Source organism: Fundulus heteroclitus, chromosome 15 (genome assembly GCF_011125445.2).
Source record: "Fundulus heteroclitus isolate FHET01 chromosome 15, MU-UCD_Fhet_4.1, whole genome shotgun sequence".
Classification (NCBI taxonomy): Eukaryota; Metazoa; Chordata; class Actinopteri; order Cyprinodontiformes; family Fundulidae; genus Fundulus; species Fundulus heteroclitus.
Genome location: NC_046375.1, coordinates 24,360,341 through 24,382,970, shown reverse-complemented (window position 1 = coordinate 24,382,970; position 22,630 = coordinate 24,360,341). Strand labels below are relative to the sequence as shown.

The following is a 22,630-nucleotide window of genomic DNA, read 5'->3' as shown; positions in this document are numbered from 1 at the left end:
ATTGCTATACCTGTGGTAGCAAAACAGAAACCATATGTTCCAAGCTCTTAGAAACTTCTTGATCGGAATGAAATCACTGAAGCACCTGATTGACACTTCTTCACACAACTTTTCAAATTTCCATCAGTCTGCAGCCGTTAAAAGATGCCATGTTGTGTGTTGTTCTTTGCAAGCTTGGATGGTCTAAGGCAGATGAGAGTCAGGGTAAGAGGTAGGTGGGTCAGAGGAAGAGAAGTCCGTGGAAGAGGAATCCATGTGCGAGGTGGTGGTGTAGCTGGAATGGCTCAAGTTACAGATGAAATTCAGGCAACTATGATTGATCATGTGGTAAATCATGGTCTTTCACTTAGAGGTGCAGGACAAAGAGTCCTACCTGTTCTCAATAGAAACACGGTTGCATCCATTGTAAGAGTTTTTTCGACGGGAGATCAGGTATTGCTGCTAAACAGTATATACATCTCTATCTATTCCTATAGAGGAATTATTCAGTGCATGGAGATGGAAGGTATATGATGACCGCCTCTATGAGCAGATGCCCTTGCTCAATGCAAGGATTGATTAAGCATGGAAGAAGATTTTTCCCTAGGTGCATCACAAGGGAAAATATTGAGTGTGATGTAGATGAGTCCATGTGGCCTATTCATCAAGAGAGAAGAGATTAGAAGAAACGGACAGCTCTAGTATCTTCTGTTGGAATATTTAATTTGTAGTCACAATCTGAAAAAAAGAATGAATAATCAATAAAATTTGGATCACAGCATATCTGATTCTGGATCCATTTTTTGCAAGAAGGCAAATTTGACTACAAATGACACTGACATCTTGTTTAAGTCAACCCAGTAATGTAAATGTTTTTAGATCTCATTTTATGTGATGGATTTGCACAAAATAAGTTATTGAAGTGAAATTAGTAAAGATTTATAAACAAAATTAATTTAAAAAGTCAAAACATGGAAAAAAATTAAATGTATCTGGCACCTTTGAAACAGAGCTCCTAAAAAGTTCTAGAACAACCAATTACTTTCATAATTAGTGAAATGAAGTCCACCTGTGTCCAATCTAAGTGTTACGGCTACCTGTCAGTAGGAAGGGCCCCAGATGATGCAGCACCACTAAGCAAGAGGATCCCACCATGAAGACCAAGGAGCTCTCCAAACAAGGCCAAGAAAGTTTATTTATAAAGCAGTTTTCAGTAACAAGGGGCCTGTTTCAGAAAGGAGGTTAAGTGAAAACTCTGAGTATGTTAACCCTGAAATGAGGGAAACTCTGGGTTTTCTGTTTCAGAAAGGGAGGTAAGTTAAACCTGAGAAAGCAGAGTAAGTCAAGCCCGTTTCTGAAAGAGAGGTAACTTATACTCAGAGTCAGTTACCATGGCAATTTACTCTGTGAACCTAACCTGGTCAGGAGCAGGTTTTCTTCAGAAAACCCAGAGTTTATTTTGGTCTCCTCTCCTTTTTTAAAGAGGAAGTGGTGTTTAAACACCTCATTGATTCTTTGGGGACATATTCATTGCGCACATTTCAGTCACGCAGAGCGCATCAAAGGGAATGAAATGGCATGTCCATTTATGGATGATCCTGTTGACGAAGAGGCTGTATTACTTCGTAGGGAGTTACATTTACGTCGGGAAAGGATTTTAAGGCCCAGAGTGGATTTTTTGTAATATCTCTATCCTATCACAGCAATTTATATGGTGTTCTTCATTTGCTAAAAAAAAAAAAAAAAGAAAGATTTTAAAATAGTTTTAATACTTCCTAGAATTCACCTGTGACCATACACTGACCTCTAGCTTTAGTTTCAGAATGTTGATTTCCAGATCTGCCTTTTGGATCTGGCGGTCCAAGTATACAAGTTCTTTGCTGTTTTTTTCTATCTTTTTAATAAGAAGAAGTCTATATAACTCCTTAACTGGCAACTGAAAATACATTAGATTATAGTTACATCATGAATGCAGTCTAAAATTCAGAATGAAACTGTGGCATTTACTGTAAATCCCTGAACTGTGTCCATCTGTGCACCAGAAGTTGATGGACCTTCCTCCTGCTGTTCTTCTACTCTCTGGGGGGTAGAGATAAGAATGACCATTTATAGATATAAACTTGGATTCTATAGGCTACTCCACATATAAATGTGAATGTGTAGATTGTTTGATGTGTAGACATATAATATTAAAATTACCTCTGTAGGCCTGTCTGTGGCAGCAGAAACGGTTTCTTCATACCCATCATCCTGTGAAGATGAGCATTTCATAGAGTACACTTTATAATACTATTTGTCATAATTGATGGTGTATGGAGTAGGCTACTGACAACTGTATGGGGTACTGTTGGGACAGGAGGCTCCAAGAGGCAGATATTACCATCCGAATCTGTTTGGACCAACAAAAAACCCAACTCAAAGTAATATAAATGGAAATATCACATTTAGTCTATATAAAGAAAATCACACTGTAGGTAGACCTCTTACATTTTATGAAGGCACTTAAATCTTCTGGAGTGACTGGCTCTGATGAAGTCTTTCCAGGAATTTCCTCAGCCATTGGCCTTCCAGCATTTAGGCTCAGGGCCATCTCTTCTGCATTTGTCAGGGGTGGTGGTGCAGGTCCTCCCCCTGTTTTACGAGCTTCTGCTTTCTTTCTGTTGGCTGAGTAGAAGTCAAATGAGAATGAACATTTAGACATATGTCAAAAATGCTACACTGAATGCCATTTAGTCATTTAATATGTCAAATGTTTGTACAGCCAGGTAGCTACTCTACTCCTATGATGTGCTCAAGGCTTACCTGCTTGAAATATGTTTTTATATTTCATTTTCAGCTGCTGCCATGTTCTTTTGATGCCTGCAGGATTGCACATATCCATGAAAATTAAATTAGGTTTAATAAAATACTGTTCTTCTAGTTTCACCTCTGATATTATAACAGTTGGGTAAGTTACTCTAAAATAGTTCTTAATTACTAACTACAAATTTTATCTTCAACAAGTCTAATTAGATTAATGTAATAATTACTGTCTCTAGAAAGTATTGGTCTACTTACCAATTTGTTTTACTTACTTATTGTTATGATATATTTTACTGGGATGAACCCGGACACAGCACGCATACACAGAGTCAGTTCTTATGAGTGAGTTTTATTGAATAGTTTGGAAGATGGAGGATGAGACCAGAGTCTTTCAACGGACGGAGGTGAAGAGTGTAGAAGCTGGCTGGCACGAGGAGTGTGGAGAGACTGACCGGGAGGAACTCTAGAGCCGAGCACTGGAGAGCAGGACATTTGAGCAGAGCCGTGGAGCGCAGAGCATCAGAGCCGAGCAGAGCAGTGGCGAGCAGAACGTCAGAGCCGAGCAGAGCATCGGAGCCGAGCATCAGAGCCGAGCAGAGGCGAGCAGAACGTCAGAGTCGAGCAGTGGCGAGCAGATCATCAGAGCCGAGCAGAGGCGAGCAGAGCATCGGAGCCGAGCAGAGCATCAGAGCCGAGCAGAGCCGAGCAGATCATCAGAGCCGAGTAGAGGCGAGCAGAACGTCAGAGCCGAGCAGTGGCGAGCAGAGCATCAGAGCTGAGCAGAGGCGAGCAGAACCTCAGAGCCGAGTAGTGGAGCACAGGACGTCCGAGCCGTGCAGTGGAGGGCTGAACGTCCGAGCCGTGCGGTGGAGGGCTGAACGTCCGAGCCGAGCGGTGGAGGTCTGAACGTCTGAGCCGAGCGGTGGAGGTCTGAACGTCTGAGCCGAGCGGTGGAAACAGGTGGAAGCAGTTGTGGGTTAATTGCAGCCTGCCAGGTGAAACTGATCAGGCTGCGCAGGAACAAGAGAGAGGGAGAGAGGCTCAGCATGCAGCCAATAAGCTGCATCCTGACAGTACCCCCCCCCCAAGGCCGGACACCGGACGGCCCAGAATCCCCACGCCGGGCGGGTGGAGGGGGCCCAGGAAGGCGGGCAAGAGTCGAAACCTAACACTGAGGGACCAAAGAGCCTGCAAACACAAAAGGGGCCAGAGAATACGGGGAACCAAAGGGGCCAGAGAACAGCGGGGAACCAAGGAACTAGAGAACAGCGGGGAATCAAGGAGCCAAAGAACACGGGGGAACCAAGGAGCTAGAGAACACTGATGTGCCAAAGCACAATCAGGGGGCGGCACATCAGGGAAAGACACGAACGCTTGACTGCGCCGGGGGAAAAAGCGAGTGCTTGACAGCGCTGGGGAAAGAGCGAGCGCAACACAGCGCCAAAGGGGAGGAACGGGCGCACACAGCGCCAAAGGGAAGGAACGGGCGCAACACAGCGCCAAAGGGAAGGAACGGGCGCAACTCAGCGCCAAAAGGGAAAGAACGGGCGTACACAACGCCAAAAGGGAAGGATCGGGCATATGGAAACGCCAAAAAGGGAAGGATCGGGCGTATGGAAACGCCAAAAGGGAAGGAACGGGCGTGTGGAAACGCCAAGGAGAGACAACGCCGAAGCGTGAGAGGAGCGCTGGGGCCCAAGGGGCGAGATCGCCGGGGCGTGAGGGAAACGCCGAGGCGAAACGGACGCATGACAGCGTCAAGGGGAAAATATAGGCGTACGAAAACGCCAAGAGGGAAGAACGGACGTACTTAACGCCAAAGGAAAAGAACGGGCGTACAAAACGCAAGGGGAAAGAACGGGCGTACTTAACGCCAAAGGGAAGGAACGGGCGTACTTAACGCCAAAGGGAAGGAACGGGCGTACTTAACGCCAAAGGGAAGGAACGGGCGTACTTAACGCCAAAGGGAAGGAACGGGCGTACTTAACGCCAAGGGGAAAGAACGGGCGTACTTAACGCCAAGGGGAAAGAACGGGCGTACTTAACGCCAAAGGGAAGGAACGGGCGTACTTAACGCCAAAGGGAAGGAACGGGCGTACTTAACGCCAAAGGGAAGGAACGGGCGTACGACAACGCCAGAGGGAAGAATAAGCGTACGACAACGCCAGAGGGAAGAACAGGCGTACGACAACGCCAGAGGGAAGAACAGGCGTACGACAACGCCAGAGGGAAGAACAGGCGTACGACAACGCCAGAGGGAAAACCCGCCGGGGCGTGAGGGAAACACCGGGGCTTGGGGAAGAGAACGCCGGGGCGTGGGGAGAACGCCGGGGCGCCAGGAAGAAGAATGCCGGGGCGCAAAGGGAACGCCGGGGCACAAGGGAAACAGGAATATCTAAAACACCAGGGAACAAGAACGGAGGGCGTACTAACACGCCGAGGAACCGAGAAAAGAGGGCGTCCTAACACGCCGGGGAACCACGAATCAGAGGGCGTCCTAACACGCCGGGAAACTGAGAATCAGAGGGCGTCCTAACACGCTGGGGAACCGAGAATCAGAGGGCGTCCTAACACGCCGGGGAACACTAAATCTGAACGCCAGGAAAACAAGACCTAAACACCAGGGGACTAGAGGGTGAGCTAGGCAGCAACAGGCCAAGCGCGCCAGAGGGCACAGACAGCGACTTAAGCACCGGAGGGCTCTGGCGGCGACCTGCGTGCGCTGGGCAGCGACAGGTTGGCGCACCAGAGGGCTCAGCCGGCGACATAGGGGCGCCGGAGGGCTCTGGCAGCGCCTAAACAAGGGAACAACAACAAGAGGGTGAGCTAGGCAGTAACAGGCCAGGCGCGCCAGAGGGCACAGACAGCGACTTAAGCACCGGAGGGCTCTGGCGGCGACCTGCGTGCACTGGGTAGCGACAGGCTGGCGCACCAGAGGGCTCAGCCGGCGACATAGGAGCGCCGGAGGGCTCTGGCAGCGACCTGCACGCGCCTAAACAGGGGAACAACACAGATACACTAGGGCAAGACAGAACAAAACAACTACGGAAGGGAACTAAACTAACCTAAACAGGGCAAAACATACAACGAAAACAGGAGAAGGGTGTAGGGACCTAGAAAGCGCAGGGACCTAGAGAACGCAGGGACCTTTAAGAGCGCTGGACTCCATCCAACGCAGGAACCCATACAGCGCAGGAACCCATACACCTAAATACTAAAGGGGGAAAAATAAAGACAAAACAAAACTAAAATAAAGAGAAAAAAAAAAAAAACAAGTACAGAACAAGACTAGAACTACAGGGCTAGGACAGAAACTACAGAGGCTAGACTGGATTTACAGGGGCTAGACTGAAACTACAGGGGCTAGACAGGGACTACAGAGCTAACGAAACTACAGGGCTGACGAAACTACAGGATCTCAAACTGAAAAATCAAAACAAGACTGGTAAACTAGGAAAGGAACCAAAAGCTAAGGCAAAACTATGAAACGAAACAGAACAGGGAGATGAGGGCAAGTACGACTAAATTAATGAAAAACTAGATAACTAAAGCTAGAAATCTGTACAGAAGCAAGCAAGAAGTCTAAAATAAAAAACTGGAACTCAAAAACAAAACTCAGAAGACTAAGGCGAACCTAGAACACTAAATCAGGGCTATGGCTAAAACAAGAAGACGGAGAACAAAACCCGAACTAGCTGACTAAGAAAACCAAAAACTAGACTACTAAAAAAAAAACCCGAACGACTAGAGTAAACCTGGGACACAAAAACCCGGACAAAACCAACAAAATAAAACACAATACTCAAAAGCAACATAAATCTCAAAAAATCCTAAGTAAAGCAAAAACTAAGGTTGAGCCAAAACAAAGAACAGAAGGCGGAAATAAATCTTCTAAAACAATAAAAAATATACAAAAAGACTAGAAACTAAAGCAGATCTAGAACACAACACCAAAAAATAACTCCAAACAAAAACCAGAAGGCGCTGGGCAGCAAAGTCTGAATCTGCTGGGCAGCAGCAAAAGTTAACGCTGGGCAGCGACGACGAGGAGCGCCGTCTTTAACGGCTGCGCAGCGTAGGAGGCGGAACTTGCAAAAGACGAACCAGGAAACAGAGTCAGAAGCGGGGCGTCGCGGATGCGACCTCGGCAGACGAACCAGAAACGTGGCAGATCCTACCAGCTTCTACACCAGGCTCTGTGCGTGCTCGGGTTCATCCCTTGGCCGGTCCATAATGTTATGATATATTTTACTGGGATGAACCCGGACACAGCACGCATACACAGAGTCAGTTCTTATGAGTGAGTTTTATTGAATAGTTTGGAAGATGGAGGATGAGACCAGAGTCTTTCAACGGACGGAGGTGAAGAGTGTAGAAGCTGGCTGGCACGAGGAGTGTGGAGAGACTGACCGGGAGGAACTCTAGAGCCGAGCACTGGAGAGCAGGACATTTGAGCAGAGCCGTGGAGCGCAGAGCATCAGAGCCGAGCAGAGCAGTGGCGAGCAGAACGTCAGAGCCGAGCAGAGCATCGGAGCCGAGCATCAGAGCCGAGCAGAGGCGAGCAGAACGTCAGAGTCGAGCAGTGGCGAGCAGATCATCAGAGCCGAGCAGAGGCGAGCAGAGCATCGGAGCCGAGCAGAGCATCAGAGCCGAGCAGAGCCGAGCAGATCATCAGAGCCGAGTAGAGGCGAGCAGAACGTCAGAGCCGAGCAGTGGCGAGCAGAGCATCAGAGCTGAGCAGAGGCGAGCAGAACCTCAGAGCCGAGTAGTGGAGCACAGGACGTCCGAGCCGTGCAGTGGAGGGCTGAACGTCCGAGCCGTGCAGTGGAGGGCTGAACGTCCGAGCCGAGCGGTGGAGGTCTGAACGTCTGAGCCGAGCGGTGGAGGTCTGAACGTCTGAGCCGAGCGGTGGAAACAGGTGGAAGCAGTTGTGGGTTAATTGCAGCCTGCCAGGTGAAACTGATCAGGCTGCGCAGGAACAAGAGAGAGGGAGAGAGGCTCAGCATGCAGCCAATAAGCTGCATCCTGACACTTATTAATTACTTTCTAAATCCCAAATCAACCTCAACCACTTGAACAATACAAGGAGAGACAAGAAATTGCACTTCTAATTCTTTCAAATAAACAATATTCAATTGCATGAATTAATCTTAAATTGACCAAAGTGTGTAACTAGAGGGAGTAAGTTAAATTAAAAATATACCTTTTAAAATTTGATATTAAATCCACTATTGTTTTATAGTCTTTAATTTAATTGCAGTATTTAGATGACTTAGTAATTTAATTCATTACACCCAACACTGTATAAAAGTAATTAACCAGTTCTGCTGGTGAGAAATATGCACACCTTTTTTTGTCTGACGCTGTTGCCATGGTGACTCGTAATATCTGTGCTCCATTGATAATGCCTTTTTATAGTAGTGGTGCACGCGCTTAACTCAGAGTCAGGCAACTCAGAGTTGATTGAACTAACTAATTTCAGCTGTTCTGAAACACAAAACTAAGAGTTTCCCATCTCAGGCTAAGTCAACTTAGAGTTCAAGTTTTAACTCAGAGTTGGTTGAACCTCCTTATTGAAACAGGCCCAAGATGATTGAAAGTGCTGTACATAAACAAAACAAAAGAAAATAGAGGAAAGGAAAGCATTACAGAGCCTAGCACATTGCATTGGAATAGTAGCAGCAGGTCAGATACAGTATAAGACAAGTTGGACTATAACCTTCAACATTAACATTTAAAGGCAATGCTGAACTTTATCCTTGATTTAAAGGAAGTCAGGATTTCAGCCCTTTTATAGTCCTCTGGGAAATTATAAGATAAGTGGAGCATAAACACTAAGTACTGCTTCTCTGAGTTTGGTTCTAGGTATGGAGAGTAGGCTGGAGCCAGACGACCTTAGTGGTGTGGAGGGTTGATACACTGATAACAAGTCTGTGATGTATTTAAGTCATTCGCCATTCAGTGATTTATAGACTAACAAGAGTAGAGTCTATTCTCTGAGGCACAGAGAGCCAGTGTAAAAACTTTATTAAATTGGGGTGATGTGCTCTACTTTACTCCTCTACTGAGCTGCAGCTGTCTCGTCAACATTTTTGGCAGACCTGTAAAAACACTGTTGGAGTAAAAAATTATTCCTTCAGTTTTGGTTTTATTCAGTTGAAGAAAATTTTGGCACTACCATGCATTTATGGCACTACCAAATAAATGCATGGCACTACCATGCATTTATTTCAAGTGAAAGCTGTTCCCCATCAGGAAGAGGAGGTCCTCTGCCTTGACACCGCCGACGTGTGGAAGACTCTGAGGAGAGTCAACCCGCGGAAGGCCCCAGGCCCCGACAACATACCTGGGCGGGTGCTCAAAGAGTGTGCAGGTCAGCTGGCTGGTGTCCTCACAGACATTTTTAACACCTCGCTGGACCAAACCATAGTGCCAGCATGCTTCAAGTCTGCCTCCATCATTCCGGTGCCAAAGAAACCTCAAGTCACCTGTTTCAACGACTACCGGCCTGTTGCACTGACTCCCATCATGATGAAGTGCTTTGAAAGGCTGGTAAAGGAACACATCGTCTCCAGTCTCCCCCCAACACTCGACCCGTTCCAGTTTGCCTACCGACGGAACCGCTCCACTGAGGACGCCATCTCCTCTGTTCTTCACCTGAGCCTGGCACACCTGGAGGAGAAGAACATGCACGTGCGGATGCTGTTCCTGGACTTCAGTTCAGCGTTCAACACCATCATCCCACAACATCTGGTGGGAAAACTGGAGCATCTGGGCTTCAACACACCCCTACGAAACTGGCTGCTAGACTTCCTCACCAACAGACCTCAGTCAGTCCGGGTCGGACAGAACACTTCTTATGTCATTACCCTCAGCACAGGCTCCCCTCAGGGCTGCGTCCTGAGCCCCCTGCTGTTCACTCTGATGACACACGACTGCGTCCCCAGGTTCACCACCAATTACATCGTGAAGTTTGCAGACGACACAACGGTGGTGGGCCTGATCAGAGACGACAACGACCAGGACTACAGAGAGGAGGTGGAGCAGCTGGTGGACTGGTGCAGAGACAACAGCCTGATCCTGAACGTGGAGAAGACGAAGGAGATTATCGTCGACTTCAGGAAAAACCGGCCTCACCATGCTCCACTGCTCATCAACAACTCAGCGGTGGAGGTGGTCAGCAGCACCAAGTTCCTGGGGGTGCACATCACGGACAACCTCACCTGGACTGTGAACACCACGTCACTGGTGAAGAGGGCACAGAAGCGACTGTACTTTCTGCGGAGGATGAGGAGAGCCCGCCTGCCCCCACCCATCCTCACGACCTTCTACAGAAGCACCATAGAGAGTATTCTGACCAGCTGTCTCTCTGTGTGGTGTGGAGGCTGCAGTGCCTCCGACTGGAAGAACGTGAGGAGAGTGGTGAGGACAGCAGAAGGGATCATCGGGGCTCCTCTTCCCTCCATTAAAGACATTTCATTGCAGCGCTGTGTGTCTCGAGCCCGTAACATCATCAGGGACCCCTCACACCCCCACCATGGACTGTTCTCCCTGCTGCCCTCTGGGAAGAGGTTCCGCAGCATCCGCTGCAGGTCCACTAGGTTCTGCAAAAGCTTTTTCCCTGCTGCCATCAGACTGTTGAACTGCTAAACTGCTGAAGTATAAAAACGGACTGTGTACTACACTCGACTCGCTGATTTGCACATTTGCACATTTGTATCGTATCCTGCAAAATTGCTGCTGCACCTTACCCAGAAACGTACTGCAAAACTGCTTACAATGCAACTGTCTACTTTTAAATCACTGCTGCACCTTACTGCATATTTGTTTACATTTGTTTTACATTGTTTACTTTTCAACTGCCTATTGTTCACTGCTGCACTTTATCCGGAAGTCAATTGAAACTTATCCTGTAAGTGACTGCGATTTATCACTGCACTTTATCCTGTACTGTAATTCACTGCAAGGTATCCTGTAGAGTTACTGCAATCTTTCTGAGCTGTGTGAAAACGAAATTTCGTTCTGTATGCACTCTGTGTATACAAAATGACAATAAAGAAAGTCTAAGTCTAAGTCTATTTCTTCTAGGCATTTACTCAGCGCTTGAATGGGTTCATAGTCACCTGGTGACATGGTGATGTAGAGCTGTGTGTCGTCTGCATAGTTATGGTAACTGATGTTGTTTTATGATCTGAGCTAGAGGGAGCATGTAGATATTGAATAGGAGCGGACCCAAGATGGACCCTTGGGGAACCCCACATGTAATTTTTGTCATCTTTGATGTAAAGTTACCTACTGACACAAAAAAGTCCCTGTCCTTTAAGTAGGATTTAAACCAGTGGAGAGCTGTACCAGAGAGGCCGACCCAGTTCTCCAGGCGCTTTAACAGAATGGAGTGATCAACAGTATCAAATGCTGCACTGAGGTCCAATAGAACCAGCACGGTGGTTCTTCCACAGTCTGTATTTATATGGATGTCATTAAACACCTTGATAAGGGCGGTCTCTGTACTGTGGTGAGCACGGAAACCTGACTGGAAAACGTCAAAGCGGCTGGTCGTTGTTAAGAATATGTTTAATTGTTGAAATACAGCTTTTTCAATAATCTTACTGATAAAGGGGAGGTTTGAGATGGGTCTGTGGTTCTGGAGTAGTAGTTTGTCTAAATTGTTGTTTTTCAGCAGTGGTTTGATAATTGCTGTTTTTAGGGACTGGGGGAATGTATGGCAGCCTCGTCTTTGTTAGTCTACCCCAGGGCAGCTGAGGCTACTAACATAGCTCACCACCATCAGGGTGTCAATGAGTGAATGACTGATTGTTGTGTAAAGCGCTTTGGGGTTGTAGGACTTGATAAAGCGGCTGAACTGAGACAGTTTGTCAACATCAGTTCTAGTTGGAGACAGATTTGGTACTGAACTTGACATGGATGTACTTACAAGTATAAACAAGTCAGGGATAAAGTTGTTGAGAAGTACAAGTTTGGATGGGGATAGAAAAAAATATCAAAATCTATGACGTTACCCCTGGAGCAAAATCACATCTATCATCTTCAAATAGAAGGTGTCGCTATCTGATTGTGTAGAACTTTTGATTTTCATCCGTCTTGACTTTGATTGTTTCTTGTTAGGGCTTGCCTTATTTAACTCTCTTCTATTCAATTCAGTCAAATGTTATTTATATACCGCCAATTCACAATACATGGCATCTCAAGGCACTTGAGCCAAACCGCTGTCAGCAGCATGATTTTCCTGTTGCTGCTGGGGAGAGTGGACTCTCCACAGCGGTGACTGCAGAGGATAGTTCACTCTTCACCGTGGTGTCACCCAACTGCAACATGGTGCGTTAATGTGTTTGATGTAAGGTGACCTTGACCGTCAAGAAAGGTGCCTATGAATACATTTTTTTATTATTATTATTATTTGTCATGTTTGCTTTTAAATGTTTGGCCCACATGCAGAATACACTCGGTGAGACAGATCAGACTTCACGGGTTTTATTTACAAGGAACAACGGGGAGGACGAGAGCTAATCTGCCACAGCAGACGCTGGGGCACACGAACGGGGACCAGGGAACCGGAACACACTACGGAGGAGAACAAACGGTTAGTCCACGGAAGAGAGCCGGCGGAAATCTGCTAGGAGCGTAAGCTTACCACGAAGCGCTGGGAACCTGACCGGGGAGGGGGCAGTGCGGTCTCAGCCTAGCACACGGTGGAGGAGACGGGTGTCCGTGGGAAGCTGGGGCAGGAGCGGGTCCGAGCAGCACCGGGGGAATCCAAGGGATCAGAACAGCAGGAGGAACCAGAAGATCGTCAGAGGGGTACCTGGGGTCCGGGGAAGCCGACTCAGAAGGTAACCAGTGGAGCACGAGAGGGATCACGGGAGAGCTCGCAGGAGCACGAGAGGAGACGTCAGCGCTCAGGGAGTGAACCACAACGGTAACACTCTGGCATCCTCCCGCTGTTCGAGCGCAGTTCTTATAGCGGGGCCCAGTGCTGCTCAACTGCCCGCAGGTGTGCGTGCTCCGCCCAACAGTCAACCCCGAACACCTGTGGAAGAAGCAGAGACGGCAGAGCCGGCAGCGTGCTGCCCGGCCCTGCCGGCTGAGTCCTGACACCACCCCCCCCTCAAGGGTCGCCTCCTGGCGACCACGAGGAGGACGTGGAGGGTCGAGAAGCAAGGAAGGAGCTAATGAGAGACAGGTCGGGGATGGCGGAACCAGGGAGCCAGGACCGATCCTCGGGACCGCGACCAACCCAGTCCACGAGGTATTGGAAACCTCTACCACGTGGACGGGAGGCCACGATCCGTTGGATCTGACGTCCGTGGTGGTCCTGGGTGGGTGGAGGGGGTTCGGCCGGAGGGCACAAGGGACTAGAGATGACAGGCTTGATCTGAGAAACGTGGAATGTGGGATGGACTCGGGAGTGAGATGGGAGGCGGAGACGGACGGTGGTGGGACTGACGATGGAGATGATCTCATAGGGGCCGGTGAAACGTGGGGACAACTTTCGGGAGGCAGCTCTAGAGGGGATGTCTCTGGTGGACAGCCAGACTTTCTGACCGTGATGGTAGGTGGGGGCTGGGACTCGCTTCCGGTCAGCAAATCGGCGGTTCTGTTCTGCTGTGTGTTTGAGGGCTTGGATGGTCTGGGTCCAATAGTGTCTGCAGCGGGTGATGTGGTCATTGACAGAGGGGACTGCGATGGGTTTATTGTCCTCGGGAAGTAACGGGGGCTGATAGCCAAGGGAGACCTCGAAGGGGGACAAGCCTGTGGCTGTGGAGATGTGGGAATTGTGGGCGTATTCAACCCAGGGGAGAAATTTGCTCCAATCTGTGGGGTTCTGAGAGGTGAGGCAGCGGAGGGCGGTCTCCAGCTCCTGGTTCAACCGTTCTGTCTGACCGTTGGTCTGCGGGTGATAGCCGGAAGTGAGGGTGTACCGGGCCCCAAGGGCCACGGCAAACTCCCTCCACACCCGCGAGATGAATTGGGGACCACGGTCAGACAGAACGTCCTGCGGGATACCATGCAGGCGAAACACGTGTTTCACCAGGAGCTGGGCCGTTTGGAGGGCTGAGGGAAGCTTTCTGAGGGGGATGAGATGGCATGCCTTGGAAAACCTGTCGACTACGGTGAGTATTGTGGTCATTCCTTGGGATGAGGGGAGTCCGGTGACGAAATCGAGGGCAATGTGCGACCAGGGGCGCTCGGGAACTGGGAGGGGCTGAAGGAGGCCAGCGGGGGGTCTGTTCGATGACTTGTTCTGGGCGCAGATGGGGCACGAGAGGACAAACTGTTTTACGTCCTGGGACAAGGTGGGCCACCAGAAGCGTCGGGAGAGGAAAGTCCGGGTCCGGAGGATGCCAGGGTGAGCAGAAAATCTTGTAGAATGGGCCCACTGGAGGACATGAGGTCGGGCTGAAGTAGGCACGTAGGTACGGTTTGGAGGTCCGGTCCCAGGGTCTGGCTCGGTCTGAAGGCCTCGGGAGATTAGGTCCTGGATCTTCCAACGGAGGGCTCCGATCACACAGGACGGCGGGAGAATCGGTGCTGGTTCCTTTTCTGAGTCGGGAGGAGAGTAAAGGCGGGACAGGGCGTCTGGCTTCTGGTTCTTGGAACCGGGGCGATAGGAAATGGTCAAATTAAAACGGGAAAAGAAAAGGGACCAGCGGGCTTGACGGGGGTTCAGTCTCTTCGCCGTCTGGAGGTAGGCCAGGTTTCTATGGTCTGTCCAGATCAGGACGGGCTGCTCGGACCCCTCGAGCCAATGACGCCACTCCTCCAGGGCGAGTTTTATTGCCAACAGCTCTCTGTCTCCGACGTCGTAATTTCGTTCTGCCGGGGAGAGACGTCGGGAGAAGAAGGCACATGGGTGTAACCTTTGGTCTTGGTCAGAGCTCTGGGAGAGGACTGCACCCACCCCGGTGTCAGACGCGTCAATCTCCACTGTGAACTGTTTCTTCGGGTCAGGGTGGATTAGAATGGGGGCTTGAGAAAACCGCTTCTTTAGGGTGGTGAACGCTGAGTCAGCCTGAGGGTTCCACGAGAAAGGAATCTTTACGGAGGTGAGGGCATGAAGAGGGGCGGCGACCTGGCTGTAGCCTCTGATGAAACGCCTGTAGAAATTGGCGAACCCAAGGAAACGCTGTAATTCTTTCCTGGAATTGGGTACGGGCCACTCGAGGACAGCTCTTATTTTCTCGGGGTCAGACCGGACCTGCCCCCCTTCCAGGATGAGGCCGAGGAATGAGACTGAGGGTTTGTGAAATTCACATTTCTCCGCCTTTACAAATAGCCGGTTCTCAAGAAGACGCTGGAGCACTTGGCGGACATGGTGCTGATGTTCGGCTAGGTTGCGGGAGTAAATGAGGATATCGTCCAAGTAGACAAAGACAAAGATGTTTAGGAAGTCGCGGAGAACGTCATTTACCAGGGCTTGAAACACTGCAGGGGCGTTACACAGGCCGAAAGGCATGACCTGATATTCAAAATGCCCCAGGGGAGTCTTGAAGGCCGTCTTCCACTCATCTCCCCGGCGGACCCGCACTAAGTGGTAAGCGTTACGCAGATCTAACTTAGTGAAGACAGTGGCAGATTGAACCGGCTCTAAGGCGGAGGAGAGGAGTGGGAGTGGATATTTATTCTTAACAGTAATAGCGTTTAGGCCACGGTAATCGATGCAGGGGCGAAGGGAGCCATCTTTCTTTGAGACGAAAAAGAACCCGGCACCGAGTGGGGAGGATGACGGACGGATTAACCCAGCGGCTAACGACTCTTTGATATATTTTTCGAGGGCCTGACGTTCAGATTGGGAGATGTTATAGAGGCGGCTGGTCGGCAGCGGGGCACCAGGCAGGAGATCAATAGCGCAGTCGTACGGGCGATGCGGAGGGAGCGAACACGCCTGAGCCTTGCTGAAGACCTGTCTTAAGTCATGATAGGGCGTAGGAACCAGTTTTAAGGTCTCGGGATCTACCTGAGGTTGAGGCAGTGTGTGCACCTGACAGGGGGGTACAGCTGACTGCAAGCAGTCAGCATGGCACTTAGGTGACCAGGTCTCAACCCGCTGGTCGGCCCAATTAATCAGTGGGTTATGCTGTTGCAACCACGGGAAACCTAAAACTAGTGGGGCATGCTTAACAGGAAAAACGAGAAATGAGATCTTTTCTCTGTGATTGCCAGAGACCACGAGTTCTAAAGGCTTGGTTCGATGGGTTATTCTTGGAAGAACCCCTCCGTTCAGGGCTGAAACCTGAAGGGGAGTTTCTAGGGGAACTGTCTCGAGACGAGCGCGGAGAACAAAAGAACTGTCTAATAAATTAAAATCGCACCCCGAATCTACTAGGGCGGACAACTTAAATGCGTCTCGCACAGAGACGATCACTGCCTTTAAGCAGAGGCGTGGAGGAGTAGAAAGAGAGAACTGAGATCGGTCCGCCGGTTCCTCCTCTACAACCGACGAACCTAATATTTTGGCCGATCTGGACAATCTTTAATAAAGTGGGTGGGAGAAGCACAATAAATGCATAATCGTGAACTCATTCGCTGTTGCCTCTCAGAGGGAGTGAGCCGAACCCGGCCCAGCTGCATAGGCTCCGGGGGCGATGGAGGAGTCACGGCGGCTGGAGAGGCGTTCCGCTCGGGCAGAGGTGGCCGATAAATGAGGGGTCTATCTGACCGGTTTCTGCCCCGAGCCCGAAGCCGGTTATCTAGCCGGACAGCGAGGGTTATGTATTCATTAAGAGTGGTTGGCTCCTCTAGACGCGCCAGCTCGTCCTTGAGGGACTCGTCTAATGCCTGAAAAAACACGGACTTCAGCGCGCGCTGCTCCCAGCCCGCAGCTGCAGCCACCGTACGGAAGTCGATGGCAAAATCAGCCACTCGTCTGCCCCGCTGCCGAAGGGCCAACAACCGCTGGGAACTCTGCACTTCGTCTGATTCGGCCGCGAAAACCATCTTAAACTCCGTTAGGAAATCACTAAAAGAGCAGCCGAACTGTTGGCAGTCAGGGAAGCGGGTCTCCGCCCATCTAAGGGCTTTTCCGGTAAGAAGCCGTAAAATAAAAGAGATCTTAACGTAATCGTGGGTAAACAGACTGGGAGAACGATTAAAAACTAGGGAGCACTGGAAGAGGAAACCCCCACAGTCACCACTCTCCCCGGAGAATTTCTCCGGATTCGGGGATGAGGTTTCGGGGATTCCCGATGACGTCACTACTGACGCGGGGTCAGGGGAGGGGCCGGGAGACGCGGAAACAGCTGGCTGGCGGCTAGCGCTCAACATACCTGTCAGTTGGTTGATCTGGGCAGCAAAACCCTGTAGCTGGTCCTGCAACCCGGATACTGCGGCTTCTAGCCCCCGGATCTGATCCTGTTGGACGGCTAGAGTCCCACCAAATGTACTCGCTGAGTCAATTTGGCCAGAGTGTTCTTCTGTCATGTTTGCTTTTAAATGTTTGGCCCACATGCAGAATACACTCGGTGAGACAGATCAGACTTCACGGGTTTTATTTACAAGGAACAACGGGGAGGACGAGAGCTAATCTGCCACAGCAGACGCTGGGGCACACGAACGGGGACCAGGGAACCGGAACACACTACGGAGGAGAACAAACGGTTAGTCCACGGAAGAGAGCCGGCGGAAATCTGCTAGGAGCGTAAGCTTACCACGAAGCGCTGGGAACCTGACCGGGGAGGGGGCAGTGCGGTCTCAGCCTAGCACACGGTGGAGGAGACGGGTGTCCGTGGGAAGCTGGGGCAGGAGTGGGTCCGAGCAGCACCGGGGGAATCCAAGGGATCAGAACAGCGGGAGGAACCAGAAGATCGTCAGAGGGGTACCTTGGGTCCGGGGAAGCCGACTCAGAAGGTAACCAGTGGAGCACGAGAGGGATCACGGGAGAGCTCGCAGGAGCACGAGAGGAGACGTCAGCGCTCAGGGAGTGAACCACAACGGTAACACTCTGGCATCCTCCCGCTGTTCGAGCGCAGTTCTTATAGCGGGGCCCAGTGCTGCTCAACTGCCCGCAGGTGTGCGTGCTCCGCCCAACAGTCAACCCCGAACACCTGTGGAAGAAGCAGAGACGGCAGAGCCGGCAGCGTGCTGCCCGGCCCTGCCGGCTGAGTCCTGACATTATTATTATTATTATTATTATTATTATTATTATTATTATTATTATTATTATTATTATTATTATTATTAGTGCAGGCTGCAGCGAGCTCCCTGCTGCACCACGATCCATCGGCTTTGTATTTCAGTCCCACTGTGTTGAATCACGCCGCAGGTCAAAGCCTTTGGTCAGCTTAGCCTCTCCTGTCTGACATCATGTAACACAAACACTTCAATTAGCCATAAAACCATCAGATACACATATATAAAGAATGGTTGTTTGTGTTTATTTTGTGCAAGGTGATTACTGTTTGAAAGCTCAGGCTTGTATCATCCCTTTTTGGTCTGATAATATAGTTTCATCTATGGTCATTTCATTTTTTTAATTATTTTTGATTAGTATTATGATTAATAATAGAGCAATCCTAACTGCACATCAACAGAATGGATGCAATGCAAGACTTTAAATACTTAAACAAATATAGGGTTATAAATATGCACCTTACACTTTTAATATTTAATTAATTCAGTTTAAAATAATATCTTCAATAATATCTTCATTAAATTATTTAACAATGTATTTCATGAATTACCTGCACATTTATTTCACAAAGGAAAAATATTTTTATTTATATATTATATGAATTTCCAGTTTTATTTCAACTATCTGAAATAGCTATACATATTTATTTTACAAGTTATTTATTTGCTGGACTGTGGGCTGAACTCTGGACCTTTGGATCAGAACTGTGTCTCTTCTGCCACCTAGCGGTTGTCATGCACCAAGCCAGACTTCAATGAGCACATAGGGCATGCGCACTTCATTGAGCATGGTGGGTAATAAGATACATGAACACAATGTTGCATAATGTTTACCTTCTTTTATAAACTCTGGGATTTAACTGTATAACTAAAATATTAAAAAGATGAGACCTTTAGAAATATAAGACTGAGTTAATGGAAGTTCTAAACTCCCTCTTTAAAAGGTTTATTCTACTCAGTAAAATAAAAAACAACCAAACTGACATTACCTAGAAATATATTGTTTAAACCATAATAAAGTTTATTCTGTCTTCACAGAATGTTCCATTAGAATGTTTAGCATCACAGCTGATGACATCACTTTGACATCAACAGAATCTTAACTACTACTGAACACCAAGCTGGTTTTTCTTCACTGTTCCCGACCTTCATCGCGACAGTACACCTTTGAGAGAGCACGTTCGAATCTTAGCCAAACAGCGAGAATTCGATCTCAGATATCAGACGCCTTTCAGAGAAGCGACTATATCTGATTTACAGAAAGTTAGACATGGAGCAAACGCTTTCATGGGTAGACATGGTCGACCTCGACATCCAAGTCGACTACGATGCAATCATCTTCCCTATGGAAGATGGCAGTGACGGTACCAGTGAGCTGCATCCCACCCAGCCAGAAGATGGTACAGAGATCCAAGGGGAATCTGGTCCCTCTGCTGAATCTGAGACTCCTCCTTCAGTGGAGCTTCAGCAGGATTCATCTTCCTCTGCTGACTCTGGGTCTCTCAACTCAGAAGATATCCAACCATCTCCGAGGTCAGAAAAACCAAGGAAAGACCTCAGTGCCTTTACTTCCTCTCAGGCACCTCACTCATACCACCAATCTAAGCATTTCCAAGGCCGAGGCCAACAAGCAGAGCGGCCACACATCCAGGCCCCAGTTTACTACGTGGCTTCCAACTCACAAGCCCACAAGAGAAAACCAAGGCATTCCCAGGCCACTGGAAGCTCTGAGGCTCGTCACCCCCAGTACTTTAAGAGTGACAAGATGCCTGAACACGCCTCAGCTGTTACGGTGATCCCTCCCTCGTTGGACATTGAACAGGCAATCAAACGTATCAGTGATCTCACGCAGCAGGTGGACGATCTTAAACAGGAGCTGCAAGGTAAGGTCTTTGATCTTCACGAGGAGAGAGAACGAAGAATCAAGTTTCAGGTTGATTGCAAAGCACAGCTGGAGCAGATCCAAGAACTGGAAAAAAGTTTAGAACAAGAACGCCACATGAGGTTGAAATGTGAAGAGAAAGTGGAGAAGCAGGAAACACTTGCTGCACCGCAGACTGCAGGTGCATCAAGATTTCCACGCATTCCCAAAGTTACGGTCCATGAGAGCGTTCTGAATGAGCTTCAGTTTTTTAGGAGGCAGGCAGAAAAAAATGCCTTGAACAGTGAGAGGCTAGCAGAGGCTTTGGTAGCAGAACAGCAGCTGAGAGCCAAATATGAGGATCAGCTGAGGAGTAACTATCAAGAAGACTCCAGATTCAAAGAACAGCAGGAAACAATCACATCTCTGAAGAGTCAGGTTGGAGAACTGACCGTAGAGTTGAACCTGTTCATGAGGTTAGAGACCCCCAGCATGAATACAGGAGACAGAATACTAACAGAGGCTTCAGTGCAAACCCAGGCCTGTACCCACATGCAGGCCACCATAAAAACGGAGGCTCCCATGAAAATAGGAGACGTCCTCCTTATAGAGGCCAGTAGGCAAACAGGCCTCCAGGCTATCAGAAGCACTGGATCACATTCCTGACTCCAAGTGTGTTCTCATGTAAATATGTAAATATATGTCACAATCTGTAAATAAAACAAATACAAGGAAATCTAGAAAACAGAAAACAGAAAACAAGAAAAACAAAAAATAGAACTCTAAACAAATAATAAAAAACAACCGATTTTGTATTTAGTTTTATTCTTTTATATGAAATTTTGTACTTTTTAAAATTACTAGTTTAGCTAACCAACACACTAATGTAGCCTCAAAGGTGGCCACAGTGTCCTGTGTCCTTTTTGGGCCGGTCCCAAGCCCGGATAAATGCAGAGGGTTGTGTCAGGTAGAGCATCTGAACAAAACCTTTGCTAATAGAGCTGTTTTCAGCCCATAATAAAGGGACCATTGACCAACATATTTGATGTGTATTGATGTTTTCACTTGATACAACTGAATGTTTGGTCCTGATCTAACAAACTGTGACTGCATCGATGTGTTTATGATGTTTTTATGTTTCCATGATGTAAAGCACTTTGAACTGCCTTACTGCTGAAATGTGCTATACAAATAAACTTGAATTGAATTTAGAAGATTTTTACAGGTTGGTGAGGTAGAGAGGCAGAGAGAGGAAGGATGTTCAGCAGATTAGAATGATCAAGAATTGACATGGAAATGTACTGACAGGTGCAACAAGTGTGAGAGTAAGGGGGAAGAGTTGATGGATGAGAAAAATGAGAGAGAATGAAGAGTAGAAGAAGTGACCACTGTGAACCAGAAAGTAGTAAAGAACTAGAAAAAGCTGTTCCTGCGTAAGAGCAAGTGAGAATGCTAATCTGCAGAATGATTGAGCAGAAAATGCAAAAAACATTGAAATAAGATTTGAAGAATTTGAAAAAAATAAGAATTTGAAGAAATTTGAAGAATTGGAAGAAATAGAAGAATTTGAAGGAATTTGAAGAATTTAAAATTTTTTAAAATGAATTTGAAACATTTTAAGAATTTAAAAAAAATTTAAGAAATTTGGAGAATTTAAAAAAATTGAAGGAATTTGAAAGATTTGAAGAAATGTGAGAAATTTAAAAATTTTAAAAACTTTCAAAAAAGTTGAAGTAATTTTAAAAATTTAAAAAAATTTGAAGGAATTTTAAAAATTAGAAAATTATGAAAATGTTGAAGAAATTTGGAGAATTTGAAGCAATTTGCATTGATTTCAATGGGAACAGCCAAAAAATCGCACAAAAAGTGAAATATTCTAAAAAGTGTAAAGGTTAGCAGAACCATGAGGAGCCGAACATTTTGACACCAAAATTGTTGAAATCGGTTAAAGTATGCGGGAGTAGTTAGACGCCGACGGAATAATTCTAAGCAAAGGCAGCCTGTCCCTGACCTGTAGTAACCTCTGGCCAGCAGAGTTCTGTTGTCATGGAAACTCACTCACAGCTGCTGGTGTCCGTCTACTGTACGCAGAGACTTATGGTCAGACGAGCTCTAATTGGAATAAAATGGCATTACTTTGCCTCGAACAACTCTGGATTTTTCGTCAACCGTTAGGGCTAGAGACGTAATTTTTTCTGCGTTTATTTCGGAACGAATAGGGGAACAAGACAAACTATTGTTTTTTTTAAATATTTTAATGTAGGCACAAAAAATCATAAAATAAAGGGGAATATTGACGAAAATTCAAAAATCCTCTAAAAACGGTCCTAAACAAATCGCTCTAGCTGAAAAAGTATAAGAGATATCAAAATAATTCTTTCAGCGTGAGTATCAGTAGGCTTTTGAGGACTGTGGTGCTCATTTTTATGTTTGTACAAAAATCGGTGTAGGCATGGCAACGATGTAAAAAAGTGCATCATTAAGAAGGATGCAGGTTCAAAGCGTTTTCAGGATTTTGCACATTCGCTACTCCCGAACAAATTGTTCCTGCGGCAACACCGTAACAGTCATCGACAAAATTCCTTTTTTGTGAGTGCCAGACGGGTCTGAACATGAATGTGTGAAAGTCTCATGCCTGTACATCAAACGGTTTAGGAGTAGCGACAATGCGAAAACATGTGTCGCTTGGGAATGTCAGGTGTGATTTTTCACCGCACCACCATAGAAAATCAATGGAGAGCGTTTGGGGTTTTTGCCGATCTGGGGTGATTTGCGAAAAATCTATAAATCCCACACCAAGGATTGTTACATTTTCTGAATACAGACAAAACTTCTTACATT

At 47.6% G+C, this 22,630-nt stretch overlaps 1 protein-coding gene across 1 annotated transcript; it reads right to left on the bottom strand.

The window, feature by feature from the left end:
- Positions 1–12,260: 12,260 nt before the first annotated feature.
- On the bottom strand, positions 12,261–13,336 carry LOC118566246. Its single transcript, XM_036147703.1, has 2 exons — positions 12,434–13,336; positions 12,261–12,363 (listed from the first exon to the last, which is right to left on the bottom strand). Exons 1-2 carry the CDS (start codon positions 13,261–13,263, stop codon positions 12,306–12,308), a joined length of 888 nt encoding a protein of 295 aa, XP_036003596.1. The 5' UTR covers positions 13,264–13,336; the 3' UTR covers positions 12,261–12,305.
- Positions 13,337–22,630: the final 9,294 nt, after the last annotated feature.

What these genes read in the sequence shown, in the direction of transcription:
- LOC118566246 (XM_036147703.1), bottom strand. Translation starts at nt 13,263, where the DNA reads ATGAGATCATCTCCATCGTCAGTCCCACCACCGTCCGTCTCCGCCTCC. An exon ending in CAGGTTCCCAGCGCTTCGTG is followed by an intron (nt 12,364 to 12,433) that starts GTAAGCTTACGC and finishes TCTCCTCCGTAG; the next exon opens with TGTGTTCCGGTTCCCTGGTC.